Here is a 20,804-nt window from a genome sequence, read left to right as displayed (position 1 = left end):
TGTGTTTAGGTGGAAGGACCACTGGAGGTAATTTAGATGGATATCCAAACTGTTCTAGATTAAAAAAAGGGATCTGTCAAACTGATGCAGTCTTTCTGAGAGATGGAAAAACTGCTCTGTCTTGTTGATAAGAGTAAAACCCCCTGAGTTACCACACAGGCTTCTCTAAAGATCCCATTTATTTGTTTTTGCTTATTTTCTTTTGCATGAGAGTAAGAGAATGACATTCAGTTACTTCTGATCTAATGGCTTGTTAATGCATTTTCAATATAGATACAACCATTCACACCCCAAGCTCAGTGGCATTTTATAACAGAGAGAAGTTTTAGATGCTATTCAACTATTTTGTCACTTTCCAAAAAATGTCAGAAGAATAGTTTTGCCTTATGTTCCTTTAGAGGGAAAATGACAGTTTAAGTTGATATACAGACTTATACTAGCACCTGAGGGTCACTAACAGGCCTTGATAGTCCTTCCTCTGGGACCTCTACCCAATTTTAGTCCTGTGACTTTAGTCCTGTGTCTTCAGTCTTCTTCTGCCAGAGACCTGTCCAGCAGTCACTAGACCTGACCTTGACTTGTGGACTGATTCTGAGGCTTGGCCTTGGATCTGCTTCATTGCCATGGACTTACTTGCCTGTTGATCTGCACGCTTGGCTGATCCTGGCCTCAATCCCTGGGTATGCTCTTCCCTCTTGCAGCAGGACTGAGTCTGCCCAGCTGCCCATGCTCTCCTGCTCTGCTGCTGGTGCCTCCCATCCCTCACTGCTCCCAGAAATTAATTATTTCCTGCAGTTTTTCCTGTGCTTTTATTGTCTGCACAGGGAAGGAAGAATCTCTACATGGAGCTGAAAAACTGAAACTGAAGGATTAAGCTCTAATCATTTTGAAGACACAACGTGCTGTATAAAAATCACTAGAACTCAAGGAAGCTTTAACTGAATCTTGCATTACTTGAAAGCTGTTATGAACCACACAAAACTGAGTTTGCACACACAGAAGGTTGTTTACCTTTCAAGAAGAATGGAGAGACTTTGAACTCCAGTGCACCACTCTTGCAAACCCTTGACAGTTGCAGTTTTAGCACTTCTAATGTGACCCTGACAGACATGAAGTCCCTCTCGCTGTTCCAAAGGAAGACCAAGAGTTCTTGTGTTGTGTTTGTTTAGTCTTATCCTAAAAAACCCTACACAACAAAAGTTCAATAATTTACCTGTTCTATTTGACCTTTTCTCACTTCTAATCTTTCTCATTAAATATATTTCCTGGTGACCCAACGTTTTTTACAGACTTCTCTGATCCCCTTCCTTCTTCAAGATGATATTAGATGTGATGTTCCAACTTCCATCTAATAAACACTGAGTAGAGTTTCAGTTTACTCTGTGTGTCTTAAGTGTCAATATTGCATTCCATTGTGGTGGTGCAATGAGAGGTCTGTGCTACTTTTTACAATAAGTCAAGCAGTCTGAACTTCTTGCCCCTGACTCAATTTGTGATTCATTGTAGTGATTTCCATATCTTTCTCTGGAAATTTGCTGCCTATGCAGCCATTCTGCACTTTTTCACTTAAATATTGTTTATGTTAAAACCTTTATCAATGTGTTGGTTTTGGCTGGGGTGAAATTAGTTTTCTTCACAGTGTCTAGTATGGGGCTGTGTTTTGGATTTTTGCTGAACGCGAGGTTGGTAATATAGAGATGATTTTGTTATTGCTGAGCAGGGCTAACACAGAGCCAAGGCCTTGTCTGCTTTTCATACTGCATTGCTGGCAAGGGGCTGGGGGTGCATGGGAAGCTGGGAGGAGACACAGCCAGGACAGGTGATCCAAACTGACCAGAGGGATATTCCAGACCATGTGGCATCACGCTCAGTATATAAAGTGGGTGAAGAAGGAGAAAGAGGGGGACATTTGGAGTGATGGTGTTTGTCTTCCCAAGTAACTACTGCATGTGATAGGACCCTGCTCTGCTGGAGATGGCTGAACACCTGCCTGCCCATGGGAAGCAACGAACTAATTCCTTGTTTTGCTTTGCTCGTGCACATGGCTTTTGCTTTCCCTTCGAGTCTGTGTTTATCTCAACCCCTGAGTTTTCTGGCTTTTACCCTTCCAATTCTCTCCCCAAACCTGCTTGTGGCAGTTTGACCAAGCAGCTGTGTGGTGCTTGGATGCTGGCTGGGGTTAAACAAATATCAATATCATTCCGAAACTTAATACTGTCCCCTGCAAAGTACTTGCAGCTTTTTCTAAGTAGGTGTCAACTGCAATTTAATAAACATTTTCTCTATCATACTATCAAGAGAAAACCTTATCTCTTTCTAGAGAATACCACTTGACAGAATCTCATCCTTCTTGTTTGACAGTATACCACTGATAACTACTCATGGAAATTATAACTTCAAGACAGAGAAGGGTAAAACATACCATACTTTTTCGCAACTTTTTGCTTCAGCATTTGTTTTAAAAACAAATATTCAACTGACCTGATATCAATTAACTTTTGTGGCAGGAATAGTGGTTAGAGACTAGACTGCTCTTACAGTATCTTCACTAGAATTGTTTCCCAACTTTTCTTTAGGACCACTTTGAATGTTTTATAAGTCATAAAATATCACACACCACCTATCACACCTCCTTGAGACCTGTTACCTTGTCATACAGGGAAATCAGATTGCTTTACATGATTTATTCTTGACAAATCCATTTTTCATCATTGTTTAGCATCTTTTTCTCTTCTGTGGGATTCCAAACAGATTATCTGCTCAAGTGTCTTTCCAGGAATTAAATTAAGCCTGACTGGCCTACAACTCCCTGGGCCTTTGTGTGTTTTTGGAAAAGACAGACACAGAGGTTTCTTCCCTCCCCCTACAATTAATTTACTTTTTATTCTCTAATTCTCAAAGCTCATAAGGGAAGAGTCTAAGATTTCTTAAGTATTCCATAGTGAATTAATTGTGCCAGACAATTTGAAAATATCTGACTCATCTAAGACGACTCTAACCTGTTCTTATCCCTCTTCCCTTGTTTTAATGATGCTAGTCTTCAGAGCACAGTCAGCCTTTTTTAAAATCAATGCCGAGGAAGAAAAAAACCTCCCAACAACCAAACAACCAGGCACGTCTCCATTAGTTTTACATCTCAGAATTATTGGGCCAAATCTTTTCCTTGTCTTGCTATGATTCATTACATATAATATGTTTTCTTTTACTCTATTGTTAAAACCATGCTTAAAGGCACTTAGTCCATACCTTATTGCAATTTCTATGACCAAAATGTTGCTCAGAGTGAAACCCAAAAGATCCGTGGGGTGGGTAGTATGTGATCTTATTAGTTCAGGGGGCTTCAGACATTTTTGTCTCACAAGCTCCTCCAATATTTTCAGCTATAGATTTACCAGATTTTGTCCCTTAGTGTTCAGATTGATGCTTATAAAAAATGAGACCAAAAAAGGAACATGATGAAATTTGATTTATTCTCCCTTTTAAGTGAACCAGAGTCAGGATACAAGCCTCCCTCAAAAATATATGCTTTTGCAAATCAAGGAGTATAAAGGAACCTTTGTGCTTGGGTGCAATGACCTTGGGTGTAAAAAACAGACATGTGAGAGTGGGTAGTTTTTATTACAGACACTCAAATAAACCCCAGAAGGGAATTAAGCTTATTCAATACAGCAAATGTGACCTACTAAGAGGAAGCCAAGCAGGACTGAAACAGTGAGACTGTTTATTTTTCCTTAATTGCTATTAATAAAAGAACTAGCTTCTTAGAAATCTGATATTAGGATCTCTCTCTGTGTACTAGAAATTATGCAAATCTTACCTCAGAGAACCTTTGTACATCCTGGGTTAAAGTTCCTACTCTCTTCCAGTGATAATGTTTGAGTAACTTCAAAATTGCTGGATTCACTGCATTATCAGATGGCACTGTCCGGAAGAAATAAGGATATTTTTTCTTATCAGCCAACTCTGGAGTTGTTGCTGCAAATGAAAGCTGGAAAAAAATCAAAGAAGAAGAAAATTAATGTCACCATAAGTCATCTAGAAGTCAGTAAAAAAACTTTGCATTTCTCAGTGCAACAAGACACAATCTGTGCATTGCTGTCACATAGAGAAGTTTCATCGTCATACAGCTTAAAATTCCTACCAGCACCATTTTCTTTTAAAGACATTTTTGAAATATTTTAGATCTATAAACCACTTGCTGCAAAATTAAACTAGCGAATCTTAAAAGTCAGTGATGTAAAATCCTCTGTTTAAAATCATGCATCTTACACATTGCACAGAGCAATAAGCCTTAAGGGAGTAAATCTCTATGATGAATTCCCCATCAATTTCTCTTCATAAAAGTTGAGAATACCTCCAAGAGAATATTACATTCTCAAAGTCTTATATATCTTTAAATTACTGGGTGAACCTCTAGTAGTACTTCTTTCTAACTTCATGTAATAAAACAGCTCCAGGTAACAGAAAAAGAGAAAACCATTATGTTAGCCAAGGCTGCAACACAGAAGTTTACTTAGGTCCCAGCTTCCTGCACTGAAGCAGCCCCCTGTGGTTCGTGTTATAAAAGAGGATTCAGCGGCTAAAACACTGGAATTTGTTCATGGTTTGAGAGTACTTGTTAACAAAAGAAAAGAGGAAACCTTTTAAAACACACAGGAACAGAAAATTTCAGTGAATTCTTCTGTCCAAGTTAAAGGTGGCATATCCTTGTGAATGCTTTTCAGACAGCGTTTTGGGGAAAATGCTTGCCCATTCACTTTTTGAAAACATTCCTACTACAAAGATACTTCTGGTCATTCCCTCCAGCTCTTTTTAGGCTATTAGGAATGTGCTTCTCAAGCATTTTTTCAGCCAGGAATTTTGGTTGAGGGGTCTCCTAAAGTACTGTTTTAATGCAAATTGGTTTGACTGACAAAAAATAAGCTCCCTGATACAGTTATTTAAAGGCTTTCAAACTCAATAGAGAATCAGAAAATGTAGGTGAATTCAAGACTATATAAGTATATCAAACCATAGCTTTAAGTTTGCACTTTTTAAAGCATGCAGTATATTTGGGTTAGATAACCTTTTCTGAAATTCAGAATAGACAAGTTTAATCTGAAATAGCAGTTCAATTCTTTTATTCATGTTTATAAAAATCTAGCTTTAGCCTATCAGAGACAGGTCTTATTCTCTGCCTGATTCACAAAGAATATATTGCATTGTTATAATGGCCTGAATATAGTTTGTTTTCCTAATCAAAAGAAATCAGAAAAATTTTAAGTGTGCATTACCTGGACAGTTTACAGTATACCATTCAAAACAGAGGATTATTTTTTTTCACCCATCAGGAGATAGTGAATATTGAAATTGTCATGTAGCTCTGAGGTAAAACATTTTTAATATAGCAACTGATCTTTCATTAGATTTAATTTAAAAAATGCAATATGAGGTGCTATGATATATTGTCATCTTGATTCTCCAAAACCTTTCCCATAAGGAAAGAAGAATGAACACCTGCCAGGTAGACCTAGTCAGTCTTTCTGTCTCGCCTGGTGGTGCTGAACATCATGCATTGATTGCACAATGAAGGTGGAAATAAGGACCTGTACCTCTGAATGAAAAAGAGAGAAAATCTGACATTAGAAATCCAGCATGAAGAGGAATACCTCTCAGCAGTCCAGCTGCTTGCAGCCTGCTGACTGAGAAGGACTTGCTTTTCAAGTTATTATGGTTTGGGATCAAACATAATTCAATTGATCCTTAAGAAAAAGAAGTAAAGAGCGACACTGAAGTAACAGCAGTGGCAAGAAACATCAGCAAGGTTCAGCTAGCTCAGGTTCATGGATTAAATGGCAAATTTTTCTCATCGGTAGTACAAAGCTCCATAGTAATGAGAAGCATCTCTGCAGGTGTGAGCTGGCTTTAGTATGAAGATCTGCAATATAAGCAAGACAATTCAAAACCATCCTTTGAGATTTTTTAGTGACTTAAAGGGCATTAATTAGTATCCTAATTGCTCAGATTTCCTTGGAAACAATGAAGAAAAACCGCGCCTCTCTTCATTGCTTACAGAAAGATGAAATCTCATAACAGATTTCTAGCCATGTGAGGTGACATGAGATGAATACAGGTTTAAGTGTAAAGCTAATGATACCTGAATTACAAAAAATATTCCTCTTCATTTTCCTTTTAAAGAAAGGTTTTATTAAAATGTAAAATGGGAAAGTTTCATGCTCAAACAATTCTTGGATTGTAGGATATATTCAGAGGCCTTCCTCTCAAGCATCACATATATCATCATGGTTGGTCTCATTCTGCATTACTTTGACATTTAATAAGACACTCATAAGAGATGGAGAAATATCCTGAAAAACTTAAGTAACTGAAAATATTTAACTTTTCATAAAATCATCCCTGTAAGAGTTTGGGACATGCAATGAACTAGAATCACTGGCACTCAATACTTTGCTTTGAGAGGGACAAGGAGGAAAATTGAAAACAACCAAAGCCTCATTATGTTCTAAAAAGTGGCAATAAAAATATCATGTTAAGAAATAAACTTGCATAAGATAGACTTACTGGAAAAGTATGTGAGATAGCACGGCTCTAGGGAAATATTGGGAAAACACTCAAAACAAAAACTTTATTTAATGTGATAAAGCAAATAAGATCACAACACAGTCTGCCCAGATATGCACTGACATGATACAGCCCTTGTTAACTGAACATTAATCCTCTGAATTTTAGGGCTAGTGTTGTTAATTCATGGCTGATTTGAAACTCACATATTGAAAGGCAAACTTTTCATAGTTTCTTCACTTCATGCTACAGCATTGAAAGCCATTCTGCTTTTTCTTACAGGAATTTATAACTTTCAGTAATTTAGCCAAAAATATGGATGAATGGCAACCATATTTCCATATAATTCTTTGCAAAACACAAAAGTTCCATTTTTCAATTTATTTCATTTTCAATTCATACGTATTCATGCACTGCAAAAATTTTTTTACAGGTGTTTATAATTACCTCTCCATGTTCAGGAGGAGTGAGAGATAAACAGTCATCTGCAGGATTATAACTCAGCAATAAATGCCTGTATGATGTCATTTTTTTACAGAAAATTATTTTACATAACCAATAAATGGTGATGGCCAAAAGCCAAACTTCAAGAAAGGATGAATGAAAGGAAAAAAAAAGTCTTTTTCAAGTTGCTATAAAGCAGAAGACAAGGTGGACAGCTACCAGGTACATGTACAATGACAGCTACATCATAACTGTGTGTGTGGTGTTTGTGTGTGTGCATACATAAACAGGCTCTCCGCATATGTGTATGCAGATCTAGAGGAAAAAAAAAACCACTCATATAATATATATCTGTTTGAATACTGTCAGAAAAACTGCAGCTACTTCCTGGATTATCTCTGAGGAATCTTTCTTTAGAATATCTTTAGAATATCTGCTTCCAATTTGTGAGCAACCGGATCTGAACTTAAAATGAGTATATGTAGGGAAACATAAGCTATGACTCAGATGGGAATTTCTGAAATGAAACTGTGTAAAACCTTGAAATAGAAAATAAGATAATATTTACCATTCAAGTAAGAATATTAACTATAGTACAAAATGAGAACCAAACAGACCAGGGTATTGGATAGACTTTGGTGGGCTGCTGAAAAACTGAAAAATATACAGAAGCATTTTATTCAAGAGGTTTTGGGGTCACGCATATGTGTTGATAAATTAAATTTTCCCAAGAAAGATGATACTTGGTGAAAATGTTAATTTAGTTGAAAATCCACACATTTTCAGGGAAGTTTTGTCATCAACGCTAGATAGTGAGATGAAAGAAAAAGAAAGTTTAAACAAAGTGTTGAAAGGAACAGTTCTGCAGAAGGGGAGTAAAAGGTAACTTCATAGCCCTGCATTAAGTTTAAAGGACGTGTGGAAGATTAACCGAGAAACATCAGTCTGAAATGCTTTTAAGTGTTTCTGTTTAAGGAAGTAATGGTGCATTCCCTTAAAGAAAGTCAGTACAGAAGCAGGAATGATAAAATGATAAGCTCTACTCTTCATTTAAGAAAATGGGGTGCAGCATAATGAAATCAATGGGTAAGACTAAGAGTTAATTAAGAAAGGATGGATATTATTGGAAAGCTGAAACAAAATCAGAAAAGGAAACAACACTATATACAGAGTGTATATATCCCATATATGAGTCCAGAAGTTGGAAGCTAGAAGGCTGAATGAAAACACACTGCTGTCCCATGTACTGCAGAGAGAAAGGAAGCCATTAGAAGTGGCAATAATCTTCTGTTCAGTTGTTTGGCTATCTCAAGGAAGCATTGATGTTTAATTTTTGTCACTGTAGTAAGGTACAGAAGTCTGGAAAAAATAAAAGAGCAGAACTATCCCTGGGTAGACAGTCAGCCTCATCTAAGGCAACAGCTCTGTTTAGGAGTCATATTTATTGAAATGGACTGTATCAGCTACAGTAGTCAGTGACAGAATCCCTTAGCAAAGTTATTGTAGGTCCAAATGTGCAGACCCTAGCTGAGTCTGACCCAAGCTGAAAGGAACTGAGCAGAGCTGGGTGGAGCAGTCAAAAGAGGCCATGCCAGTGCCCGCAGCAGATATGCAGGGTCAAGTCCAGCATCTGTAGCAGCAGCGCAGCTATACGCGTACAATTTGGCTTTTAGGGGTTGTCCACTGTTTTTCTATTTCTGACTCAGGGATGTGGAGAGTGCCATGGGGAGCACCTGCCATTCTGTCTTTTCTGTGAAAAACACATGGTGCTGTGTGTGGGGATTGCTGCCATCTTGTCCTTGTCCCAGCAGCCATGCAGAACTACACCGAAGTGGTAAACACCTTTTTGTGTGTGAAGCACCTTCTCCTCTTGTATACCATTGTTATTGACATTGCTGCTCTCACTGTGTGTTTCTTAGTCCCATTGCTGTTTGCTTTCAGTAAATCGTTGTCTCAACCCATGGTCTCTGCTTTGTCCCTCCCCTGGTGAAGAGGATGGGGAAAAGGAAGTGGCTATTTGGAGTTTAATTTTCACACACTGTGCTCATGGACTATTATACAATGAACGGGAAAAAGAAAAGGAAAAAAAGCGCCTTGAGGTAAAAGGGTAAGCTCCCATGAATAAAACATCATCTGCTAAGAGAACTGATTCATGTTTACAAATTCAGGATATCAGCTTATGGAGCACCAAAGAGATTAGTTTAATTTTCCTAGGTTTCTGCACTAAGCATCTGCAAGTATTTTATTAATGATCACTAGAAATTTAAATCTGCCCCTGTTGCAAAACTAGTCCTGATGGAGGGGGTTTGATATATGGCAGGTATCACCTTTATTTCCTGCACCTTTTTTAGAAAGCTAAATTACGCTGATAAATCAGCATTGCTAAACATGATATAAACTGCTGATTCAACTGACTGGTGCTAACATTTATCATCATACCTACAGATTGCATGTCATGTATGCTTAGATAGGAAACAATATTTTCTGCAAAAAAAGGAAAAATGCAAATAATTCTTTCCAAATAAAGGGCAAAATGTCAGAAAGCTCCATGGAAAATACTCTTACAATGGTACAGGATGGCACACACAGAATCTTGTCATACGAAAATAACAAGGACAAAACTCAGGAAGATGATAATTTGCAGCAATGTGTACTTGTGACACCACACACACTCCTTTGTGTGCCTTGCCAGGAGCTCTAATGCTTTGACAAGCCTGTGCCAACAATAATGATACTCAAGTGCAAGCATGTGATGACTTGATGGTCCCAGGAGCTAGAAGGACCAGAATGGAAACTAATGAATAATGAAGAGTTAAAAGATTTGCCTGCTGCAACTCTTGAGACAACATTAGGTGATGTCACATAACAAGTGAAACAATATGCTCTTAACACAGAGACAGAGAACAGATTGAAGCATAACAAACTGCATTATTAATAGAATGGTAATGATGAAAAAAAAATATTTAGGTTAAATGTTAATTCACAATAGCCTTACTATACAAGCCAACTTATCTAGCTGTGCAATCAAACAACCACTGAACTTGATCTTGCCACTAGCCAAGTTATGAAAAAATTTTAATATCATAACAATACTTGAAATAAGAAAAAAATTATATTTATTCAAGAAGAATATTAGAGAACTTTAAATACATGATAGCATGTATTATAAGAAAAGGGATATATTAGATAGCTCTCTCCTGCCTTAATGCACAAAATGTATAATTTAATCAGCTTTGAAAGATGACTTAGAGGGAAGGCATGTGGAAGTAACATTGCAAATATGGTTACAAACACCTATATATTTGGGAAATATGTCAACATAAGAAGCTAAGTGCAGCAATTTCATTGACAGTTGCATTGCACAGATCTTCAAAGCAGGTGAAAGCAACAAAAAAATATTTCTTGACAATTTACCTGTACAGCTGCTGGTGAGGAGTGTCTAGATACAGACAGCAAAGAAATAGGTTCTGAACTGGACCTAGAAATCATAGTGGCAATCCTAGCTATGCCTAATCCTGATCCCCAAATAGCACAGGTGGTAAGCTGACATAAAGAAGACATAACATAAGTTGACTAAAGAAGAAAATATTAACAAGAAATTATGTTTTTGCAGCAGTGGTAAAGCAGTTACATTTTTACCTGTCATATAATACTCTTAAATAATTATTTGAATGAAAGATCTGGACACTCCATCATTCAGAACATTTTATGGGACTGGACAAATGTCATTGTTATAACACATATAACTCATTATAATATAAAAATATTCTGATAACTCTGTAAGGGCTTTCATTTTGACAGCTGCAAGAGCAAAATAAAAGTCTGGGAGAATATCTATGATGGCTCACTAGCTGGTACATGGGCAGGATGCCTCATCCAAATGGGAACATGAAGAGACACATTGTATTAAACTCACTGGACAAGAATTGATCTCATGGATGAACATCTCTTTCACTATCCATAACACATTACCCATGTGATTAAAGCTACTGTTCCTTTTGAAATCAGATGTTTTGCCAAACTGCTGCCCAATATAATCTGCTGTTACGTTCATTAATTCTGTGTCTGAAATTGTTTTCACTGACTGCCTTTTGGCACCTGGGAGCTTGCAGAAAAAGCACTTCCAGCTGGTCTCAAGGTCGGAAGGCACCTGCCTCAATGCTGATGGCATTCCAGCAAATTAATCCAATCACAATAAGACTGATATTCAGCTGCATTTTGCTCTGGAGACATTTTAGGAAGCAATCCTGGCTACTGAACGAATCAATACTTTTGAGGACAGAAACTGGTTTCGACAAAATCCATATGCAAAGTACTTTAGCTGAAAGATGTGTGCCCAGAAGTTAATGAGAAAGGAGCATTCAGTCCTGTCTCCTTCTTGGGCAGCCCAAACTACTCCCAACATAATTTGGCAGGATCTGTAGATATCTGAATGCAAGAAGTTAGACCAGACTATAAAGTTTAGGCTTTTGATGTTAAACTTTTTTTATCCCATGAAGTCTGTGGTTTAGGATGAGGAATAGTGATTGAAGCTCTGGGGCCCTCAGTATAAGAAGGATGTGGACCTGTTGGAGTAAATCCAGAGGAGGATGACAAATATCATCAGGGGCCTGGAGCACCCCTCCCAAAAAGACAAGGGTAAGAGAATTGGGGCTGTTTAGCCTGGAGAAGAAAAGACTCCGGAAAGACCTTGTAGCACTTTCCAGTACCTAAAAGGGACCACAAGAGAGACTGAGGGATTTTTAACAAGGACATGGAGTGACAGGACATGGGGTATGGATTTAAATTAAAAGAGATTAGGTAATAGGAAGAAATTTTTTACTGTGAGGATGGTGAGGCTCTGGAACAGGTTGCCCAGATAAGGTGTGGATGCCCCATCCCTGAAAGTGTTCAAGCCCAGGTTGAATAAGGCTTGGAGCAAGATGATCTAGCAGAAGGTTTCCCTACCCATGGTAGGAGTGCTTGAAACTAGATGATCTTTAAGCTCCCTTCCAACTCAAGCCATTCTATGATTCTTTAAATTCACTTCTGAGCTGACAGGTGTTTTTTGTCTTCAAATCATGGAAAGGATAAACAGTAGCTGAAAAATGTAGCAGATCTGCTCGGAAAAAGAAAAAAAGGAAGAAAACAACCTAGACATTAACTTTACTGCTTTACCTGACTCTCAGCCTAGAATATTAACTTCCATGCATCTGTTCACACCAGCAAGAGCCTACATTCATGAACTTTATAGAAAAAAGGTAAGCGAAAAGAATTCTTAGGACAATGTTTCTGGTGAACAGAAAATAGTGCAGTTGTTAGTGTTCCGTGTAAAATATAGTTACATATAAAATTCATGTCCAAGCAAAGGGTCCATTTTAAGTTCTAATAAATACTGCCTCACAAATGTATGACATTAACCTTATTTCTGAGACGTGACAAGGAAATGTATGATGGAGTTATGGAAAATGTCCTTCAATTTAATGTTCAATGGTGCAACCAGTAAAGCTAATAGAGCCTTTAGAGCTTAGAGTTTCAGAAGGTAGTCAGGTGAACATGAGGCAGAATCATCTCCAATAGATGTTCCCATCCAAAATTAAAAATTTATCGTTAGGCTTAACTTGATTATTTCACTGTTAATGGAAAATAAACAATTGTCATCTGCTTTTCATTGCATATTTTTTCTGGCCATTTATTTGAAAAGGTGTATCAGAGTTTAAAAAAGTCATTAATTCCTTTTTCTGCACTCCAGGAACTATTTTCAGACCTATGTTAAACACAAATAATTTGCACCTAACATGTGTCCTTCTTATTACTACAGGTAGAATAGAGAGCTGAAATTAAATGTCAGATCTACTGAAGTTGCTGCAAATTTTGTTTCAATTTCCAAACAGAACAAGAGAAAATCTTTTGAGCATTTTTAAAAATGGAACTGCATTGCGAAAGAGGGCTGTGTATTTTTGTCTGACACATTCAGTTGCTTAGCATTTGGCTACTGGCCTGGATTATATCAGAATTCAGTTTCAAATCCCTGTTCTCCTTCAGTCACAGCATTATTGTTTATCCCAAACCAAGCAAAGTTTCCTTCACTCATACTCCTGGTAGACAATTTTTTTTCTTGTCTATAACAGATTATCCTCAAAATCTGGTGGAAACCAACAACGTCATAAAATATTTCACCTTTGATAAAACAGGCTATATTTCCATAATCCATTAAAAAAATTATTTCCAGACCTATTTAAAACACCATGTTCCTGGCTGGCTGCCCAAAACTATTATCATTCTATTAGTATTGTTTGTTTGTCAGATTTCATCCAGCTAACACATGCTAAAACTACAGCTGCTCTGTGTACATTTAGTCTTTAAATATCTGTTTTATTATTTTTTCTTCTACCTCTAAATGATGAAAAGAGGGGAAAAAACCTCCCCAGTATAAAGATACCTTAGATGTGCAATATTGTTCTTGGGAGCAATACTGTTCTTGGGAGCATATGAGCCCTGCACTGTACTGGAAATGGGGAGCAGGACCACTGGAGAGTTTAAGATGAAAATTTCCCAGTTCCTTTTGGGATTTGACACTCAAATACAGTCCCAATTCAGTTCTTTCCATCTTTTTTTTCTTTTGTTGGAATACAACATCTTAAGAAATAAGGCACATCATGTTAGCTCAAGATTTACTGAAATATTTACAAAACCACTTTTTTTCCCAGTCCTAAATTGTGAATTGATGATTTGTTTATTTCTTCATTCTCTGGTTTCAACCCTAAGCAAGAAACCCCAGATTTTTCAGGCTAAAACAGATGACATGCTCACTATGAAATGTAGTGATACACAAAGACACTGTTCTGCATGAAACAGCACAGCTCAGAGATGACGTGTAAGGTCCTGGGAGCAATACCCCATCACTAATTCTGTACTCAGCCTGGGCTAATTTGCCTTTTCTTTCAGCTCTGTAACTTTTCTGATATCTCAGCACTGCATGCTGCAGTTACAAGCCACCAGAAGTGCTTAGACAGTAGTCTGACATCAGTCACTTGGAACTGTACCTTCTCTAACACTGGATAAAGAAGCTCTATGCTACAGAAATCAAGGGCTTGCTGCAGGGGAGATGTTGAAAAAAAACTGGTAAAAAATCAAGGAACTTTCTTTGCCAACAGATGTTGCCAGCAAAAAAAAATACTGCTTGCCCAGCAGCAAGGGCAACTTGGGTTACATTGCCACTAAAAACCTTCAGCAGAAATGTCAATCACAATTATGATTATAATATATTTGGCATTAAAATGTCAAATGTGTTGTTGATCCCCCTCTAAGAAATAACCAAGACCATGCATACTTTATGCATATTTTCTTAATCTGTGGTCAGCACAGATTTTAACAAGGTGCTCTGGACAGGAATCTACGTGTACAAAACCTTTCACTGCAACATATGCAACTAGGAAATGCTCATGCAGATATATTCAGACAACCTAAATAGCAAAACTGTCAACTTTAAGCTGCATTCTGTGTTTTTTAATCTGTAAGGGGTTGTAAAAGAAAATCCAATGAGGCATTATAACCCATTTTTATGAAGTAAAAAATGTCAAACAGTCTTGGTTTAAGTACAGTTACAAAACAAAAATCCCCTCTCGAATGTCACTGAGGAAGCGGAGGAAGCCATGAATTTTCCCTTCCAGAGCTGATGGCTGCAGGATATAAGCTAATTGTTGCCTGAGTAACCCTCAATGTGTTTTTCTCAATACCTATGCCTTGCAGGTCACTTCAGCAGTTACTATTAATTTAATAAGTGTTTCTTTATGTCTGCATTTGATTTTAAGTACAGTACTTGCCCCTGGTCTTTGAATGCATGCTGGGTAGAAAGCATTAACATTATCTACACCATTTAAGATTATGCACACTTCAATTAGATCTCTCAGCCATTTTTCCTTAGTTGCTGCCATCGCCCTAGTTCCTGCAGGCTGAAAGCTGAATGTTTTCTCTAGAACTCATTATCTTTTTTGACACTTACTCCATAAAACTGTTCACTACAATCCCATCTATTCCTGAAAATAGTCCTCATCAACCTGCTCTTCTTACAATATTTTCCATAACTTACATCCATCCAGGTAAGATAGAAACTGAACTAAATCACTCCATATCCATATGCAGTCCTAAATCCAATGTAGCCTTCATTTTTAACATGCAAGGAATAGCTTTGTGCTCAATCTTTGTCACTGAGCCAGGGAAGTGCTTGAGAATATAGTTTAATTTTAAATATTTAAATAGTTTTATTGATTTGAGAGAAGGAACTCATATATGAAAAGTCAGACATGCATTAGAGTTCGGTACTGCTTATTAGTTTTGGAAGCTGCTTTAAGTATCATCTCTCCTAATTCAGTCTCATGTATTTCATTATTTATTACTCACTGCTGTGTGCAGTGATTAAGTTGTAATTTTTGAAGTCGCTTGCCTTTTCTCAGCTCTCTCATTTGTGACCCAGTGTTTTCTGAATTGCCATTTGTTTTTATACAACATTTCTGACCAAATTGTTGCAATGTTTGTGTGGGAAGGGTTTCTTTGGTAGATTGGGTTTTTTAACCACATATCTCATGGCTTTGTCTACTTGGTCTCAACTGTTTAGTGACTTAGGCTTCTGTTATTTTGGGTACTACTGAGTTATTTTGGTCTTTTTCAAACACTGGTCTTGTACATATTCCTGATGAATGTGAACTTGTCTGCTATTTTTACTGCCTCTGCATGGGACAAACTCATGATAGTACAGACAGCAGAGAAAATGTAAAGCATCTGTGACAGGTGACCAGTGCAATTCCAAATCTGAAAATACAAAATGTTCATATTCAGCTGGAGGTTTCAGAAATTAAATTGGTGATCTGTATGGCTTTTCCTGAGATATTTGTTTATTTCATGCTATTATAGTTCCACTATGAATTCTGAAGTACCTCCCACAGTTAAAATAATATCAGCTTTATCAAGAATATATACATCAAGAGATGGACTAACAACCAATGCACTGGCTGTGCATTGTTCTGGGTGAACAACAAAATAAGATTCATTACATTCACTGTCTTTTTTACAAGCAGGTTATTCAGAAATTCTCTGAAGTTAAACAGCTAGGTTTCTTAAATGAACATTGAATTTGTTTCCTACCCCCCTCCTTAAATAGAACTACTAAAGAAAAATATATCTTTGAGACAACTCCTGGTATATTTGTACAGTTATCCAGTAAGAAAAGAGAAGGCAAACCACAAGAGACAGACTACCTCTCTGACAAAGCTCTAGTAAAAATGGAGATACTTTTCTTAATATGCATATGGTACTTTTGCAGCAAGTTCACAGAAACCACAAGAAATTAATAGGGCAGTCTTTTATTTTTCTCTTAATTTGCTTAGCATCAGATTCCTCCAGTTTACCATCCATAAGTTACTGGAATTGACTTTGGCTTTTGTTTCTACATACCAATAGTTTATTTATTCTCCAGCTTACTGGACTCCTGATTTTCCCCTTACAGAGAAATTCAGATTACTCTGAGCAGAAAAGCATGTCCCAGATACAGATAAGGAGTGGTCAGAAGGCAACCAGTTTGAATACAACTTCTTGGCCCATTTCAAAACAAAGTTCTGTAGATAAAATGCAGGGAGGAAACCCTGTCAGGAAATTAGCAACAGCAAGAACTGCATAAGAGACCATGAGGTAGATAAACAAGAGAAAACAGGAGAGGTGGTGTTCACAGCACAGAAACTCACATTGTTGGGGGGGGGGGGGGGGAATAAGCAAACAAATAAATAAATAAATATATGAACAGGCCAGAACATGGACAGACAGCATGGACAAATGAAATGAAGAAAAGGAATCTTTGCCTTATTTTTATAATCTGCTGAAAGGTTGGCTTTGGTTTGACTTGGGCTGATATTAGCAAACACAGGCATTTAGCCATGCATGGTTTCATGTCCACGTGTTCAACAAATGCATTTCAGAGGTCTGCAGCCACTGAAAAACCTGTGTCACATGGATATCACAGACAGAAAGCAGAAGATAGCATATGCTTTTTAAGACTTTTATTAAGTTTAACTGAGATATTTTACGTCCCAGTATATTTAAAGAAGTGTAAAACTTCAAATTTGATGTGATTTATATTGGTACATCATAACTCATATTGACTTCCCTAGGGCAAACCTTAAGATGAGATGAATCACTCCCTAGAAGCATCTGCTACTAACTAGTGTAGGCACCAGTGGGAGACTACAGTGACTGTATCAGATGCAGCCACCTACATTGCACTTGGACAAATGAATCCCACAAAAATTATCCGACCTATGTAGATATTTAACCATGTGAGGAAGCAGGGAGCCACCTAGAAGACACTTTGGCCTGCTAACTGCTGAGGGTTTTTAGGTTCTTGATCTCTTTAAAAGGTTAAACTAAATGTTTAGTAAATCTGACTGTGCTTTAATTCTTCAGAAATCATAGTAAAGGAAAATACAGATATCACAACATTTTCAGGTGGTTTCATATCTTCACTATCTGTAAAAATTCTCAGCATAGTGCTAAGATTTTTGATAACTAAATTTCCACTGTAATTTCTCTCAACCTTAAAAGTACTTGGAGGTTGAGGTCAGATGTCTCAAAACAGTCTTAACCTTGCTCTTTCCAGACATTTTGTCATAGCATAATACTTCCAACTTCTACATAAACTATCCAAAGAAACTTCTGGGGCAGCTGTTTACTTTGTTGAGTAAGAGTTGCCATTTGAGCCAGTGATTTTCTGTAGTGTCATTAAGCATGCAGGGTCATCACATGCATGGCCAATATACCATCCCTCTATGACCGACAATCTCACTGACCTTAAACCTCAAGCAATACTCAAACGAAACAATGCCAACATACTTTCATCTGCTCCTTTCAAGATTTTGTACATACATCCACACAACCAAGACCAAGCACAAGTCCTGCTATGTCCCAGCTGCTGCACTTGAGCTCTCACAGTCAGCAATGGAAGCAAAGCATTCACTCTCTCCTGGTTGATTTCTGCATGTTCTACTTGACCAAGAGAGAAGTGCAACAGAGTTGAAATACAACAAGAAATCTTCTTTAAATAAAAGAGAGGAGACTACAACTTTAACGTAACTTTAACCTTATCTTTCTATGCTAAACTGCAAGGCTTTGTAGAAGCAATGGGGTAAAAAATGGAGGGGAAAAGGACACTGGACAGATACTGCAAAAAAACCCAGTGATTTTTGGTTTGGGCATTCAGAAATCATTATCCCCCATGACAGCCAGCTAAACATGAAAGAGAGGAAGATGGGTAGAAGGCTTTCTCACTGTTCTTTGCACAAAATGGTGCACCAAAGTTATGAACTTTCCCTGGAAATATTAGGAGCCACCAAAAGATGGTAGGAGTCAACCAAAGTAGCAAAACAGAGTTAAGACTCAAAAACATATGATCTGGAAGTGTTTTGAATTACTGGATCCAGGGAAAAAAGAATGAAAATATACTCTCAGTCACTAAACTGGCTATAAATTATGCTGGTGTCAGGATATCATTCAAATCGTAGTTGTCTCAAGCCCTTTTGTGCTAGATGCCTACTTTCAAGTTACTGATCAAATAAAAATAGAATGTCCCACTGCTGATAGAAAGGATTTTTTCTGTGTTCACATAGACTATACAATAATTCAGAAATTTTTATGCTAATACTTTTTGATATTATTCAGAACTTGTAGGCTATATGTAAATATCAATACATACAATCTTCCTGTGTCGAGAGCCTCTATCTCTCACTGCCAGTAAAGCCATGCATTTATTCAAGTTCTGAACCTGCAGGACTCAGCTCAGTCTAGTTGCTGGAAGGGAGCTGGTCAGGAAAGGGCAGGGAAGGGCAACATCTCCAAAATGAGTATTACAGCTTCTTTGTATTTATGAGTTTCCATGTGCTTATGTCAGAGAGGTATGACACTGCTTCACAACAGCTTTCAAAGAGGGAGAGGCCACTTCAATTTTTGGGGGGAAGGCTGGGAACAGACCTGTGCACCCTCTCTCCCCCATATGTCTTCCTACTTCTCTCTTTTCTCCCACAATACACAATATTTGCCTCCTACTTGAGACTTGCAATACAAAGGCTAAAATAGCCATCCCTCTATCTGTGGCATGACCTCAACTCACCACCTCCTGCGCTGCTCAAAAGAGGCAAGAACCAGAAGCTCTTCCCTGGAGAAGATGGGATACAAAGGTGGGAGTTGAACAAACAGCCCAGCAACTCAAAGTGCTGGAGAAAGTGGTGCTGGCCCTGGCTGATTTGTTCTTGCCTCCCTCTGCAGTGACCCCTCTCTCCCTGGCCCTTGATTCACCACTGATCAGAGAAGGAGCAGACACTAGCAGGATGCCTGTCCCTGTGTTTGAGCACAGAGTTGGACAGTCTCTGCCCTCCTGGCTGCCACCCAAACCTGGTGTAAACAGAGGCTCAAGCTGCTGCTGCAGAGCACAACTGGGATTTGTAATGATAACACAACTGGGATTCGTTATGAGTGCGTGAGCCATGACTGCTGGGCATTCTCAGGAAGATTCTGAGCATTCTCTTCTTCAGGCTAAACAATCACAACTCTCTCAGGGTCTCCTCATATGATAGATGCCCAAATACCTTCAGCCTTGCAGTGGTCTTTGCTTGACATGTTCCAGTATGTCCATGTTCCCCTTGTTTTTGGGAGCCTAGATGCAGACAGACAACTGTTGATGTGCTCTAGACAGGGCTGAGTAGTGGAGATGACTCACTCATCTCCCTTGATCTGATGGTAACACTTTCTCTAGTGCAACCTGGCTTCTCCTGCCTGCCTGTGCTCCAAGGGCACTTTGCTGTTCACCAGGATCACCAGGGACTTTACTGAAAAGTGGCTTTCCAGGCAAACACCACCCAGCCTGTACAGGTGAGTACCTGGGGTTTCTTCCTTCCCAAGGGCAGGACTTGGCATTTCCCTTTGCTTGGATTCAAAAGAGTCTGGTTGGCCAAGATCTCCAGCCTTCTGACGTGCCATGGAATGGGAGCCACAAACCAATGGTGCATCTGGTGTACCAGCAATTCATCCTGTTTCTTTCACACCTGCAAATCTTATGAGGGTCTGCCCTACCCCATTGTCTAACTGATTACTGAAGATGTTACACAGTTATTGGCCCCATGATCAACCTCTGTGGTCTAAATACAAAATAATATATTTTAAATGCTTGCATGCACATTGAATTCCATGTTAATCATCTCAAAATATTCTTGATTAAAAAAATAATAAAACTGAAAAATGCCACCAGTGAAATAAAACAGTCATAAACATGCCTTCTCAGAATGACAAAGGTGCAATTGCAAGTTAAAACCCTAAAACAGAATACCTACAGTATATACCTCTATTTTCCTCTCTGACAACAAACTGATAGTAGAAAAAACACATTATTCAATCAGAATGAAGCCCCCTAGCCCTATTATTCACACAAAGTTATAGAGAAAATATCTTCACTAAATCTGAACCAACAGTATTCAACCTCAATCTTTTACACCGTTTCTGTATATGCAATTACCATGCAGTATTCAAGGTTCAGGTAGCCAGCTTACTGTCTCATTATTTAAATGGCTGTCATTGAAAAAACAGTGTTACTTGAGTCACAGAATTCCAACACATGATTTCACAAATGCAAATTCACAAATCCCACAAATGCAGTTCTCTCATAGCTCCTGCACTCAGAAGCTGCCATGCATCTAAGAGCTGCGGATAAGAGAGTAGCTTTAGATTTCACTTAAGATAATCAGCCATAAATTTGTTATCGCTTCACTCCTCTTCATGAAGGC

The 20,804-nt window shown here is 38.1% G+C and overlaps 1 protein-coding gene across 3 annotated transcripts in view; it reads right to left on the bottom strand.

Moving 5' to 3' along the window:
• The window catches only part of GABBR2 (gamma-aminobutyric acid type B receptor subunit 2), a 457,467-nt gene that overhangs the window by 270,673 nt on the left and 165,990 nt on the right, over positions 1-20,804 (bottom strand). For all 3 annotated transcript variants that reach the window (XM_085052324.1, XM_085052322.1, XM_085052323.1), the window contains one exon: positions 3,818-3,988. In XM_085052324.1, the coding sequence (XP_084908450.1) occupies positions 3,818-3,988 (171 nt within the window). The remainder of the gene's footprint in view (positions 1-3,817; positions 3,989-20,804) is intronic.

The sequence above is a fragment of the Lichenostomus cassidix genome, chromosome 2 (assembly GCF_008360975.1).
Source record: "Lichenostomus cassidix isolate B80296 chromosome 2, HeHo_3.0, whole genome shotgun sequence".
NCBI lineage: Eukaryota > Metazoa > Chordata > Aves > Passeriformes > Meliphagidae > Lichenostomus > Lichenostomus cassidix.
This window is presented reverse-complemented; position numbering and strand designations above follow the sequence as displayed.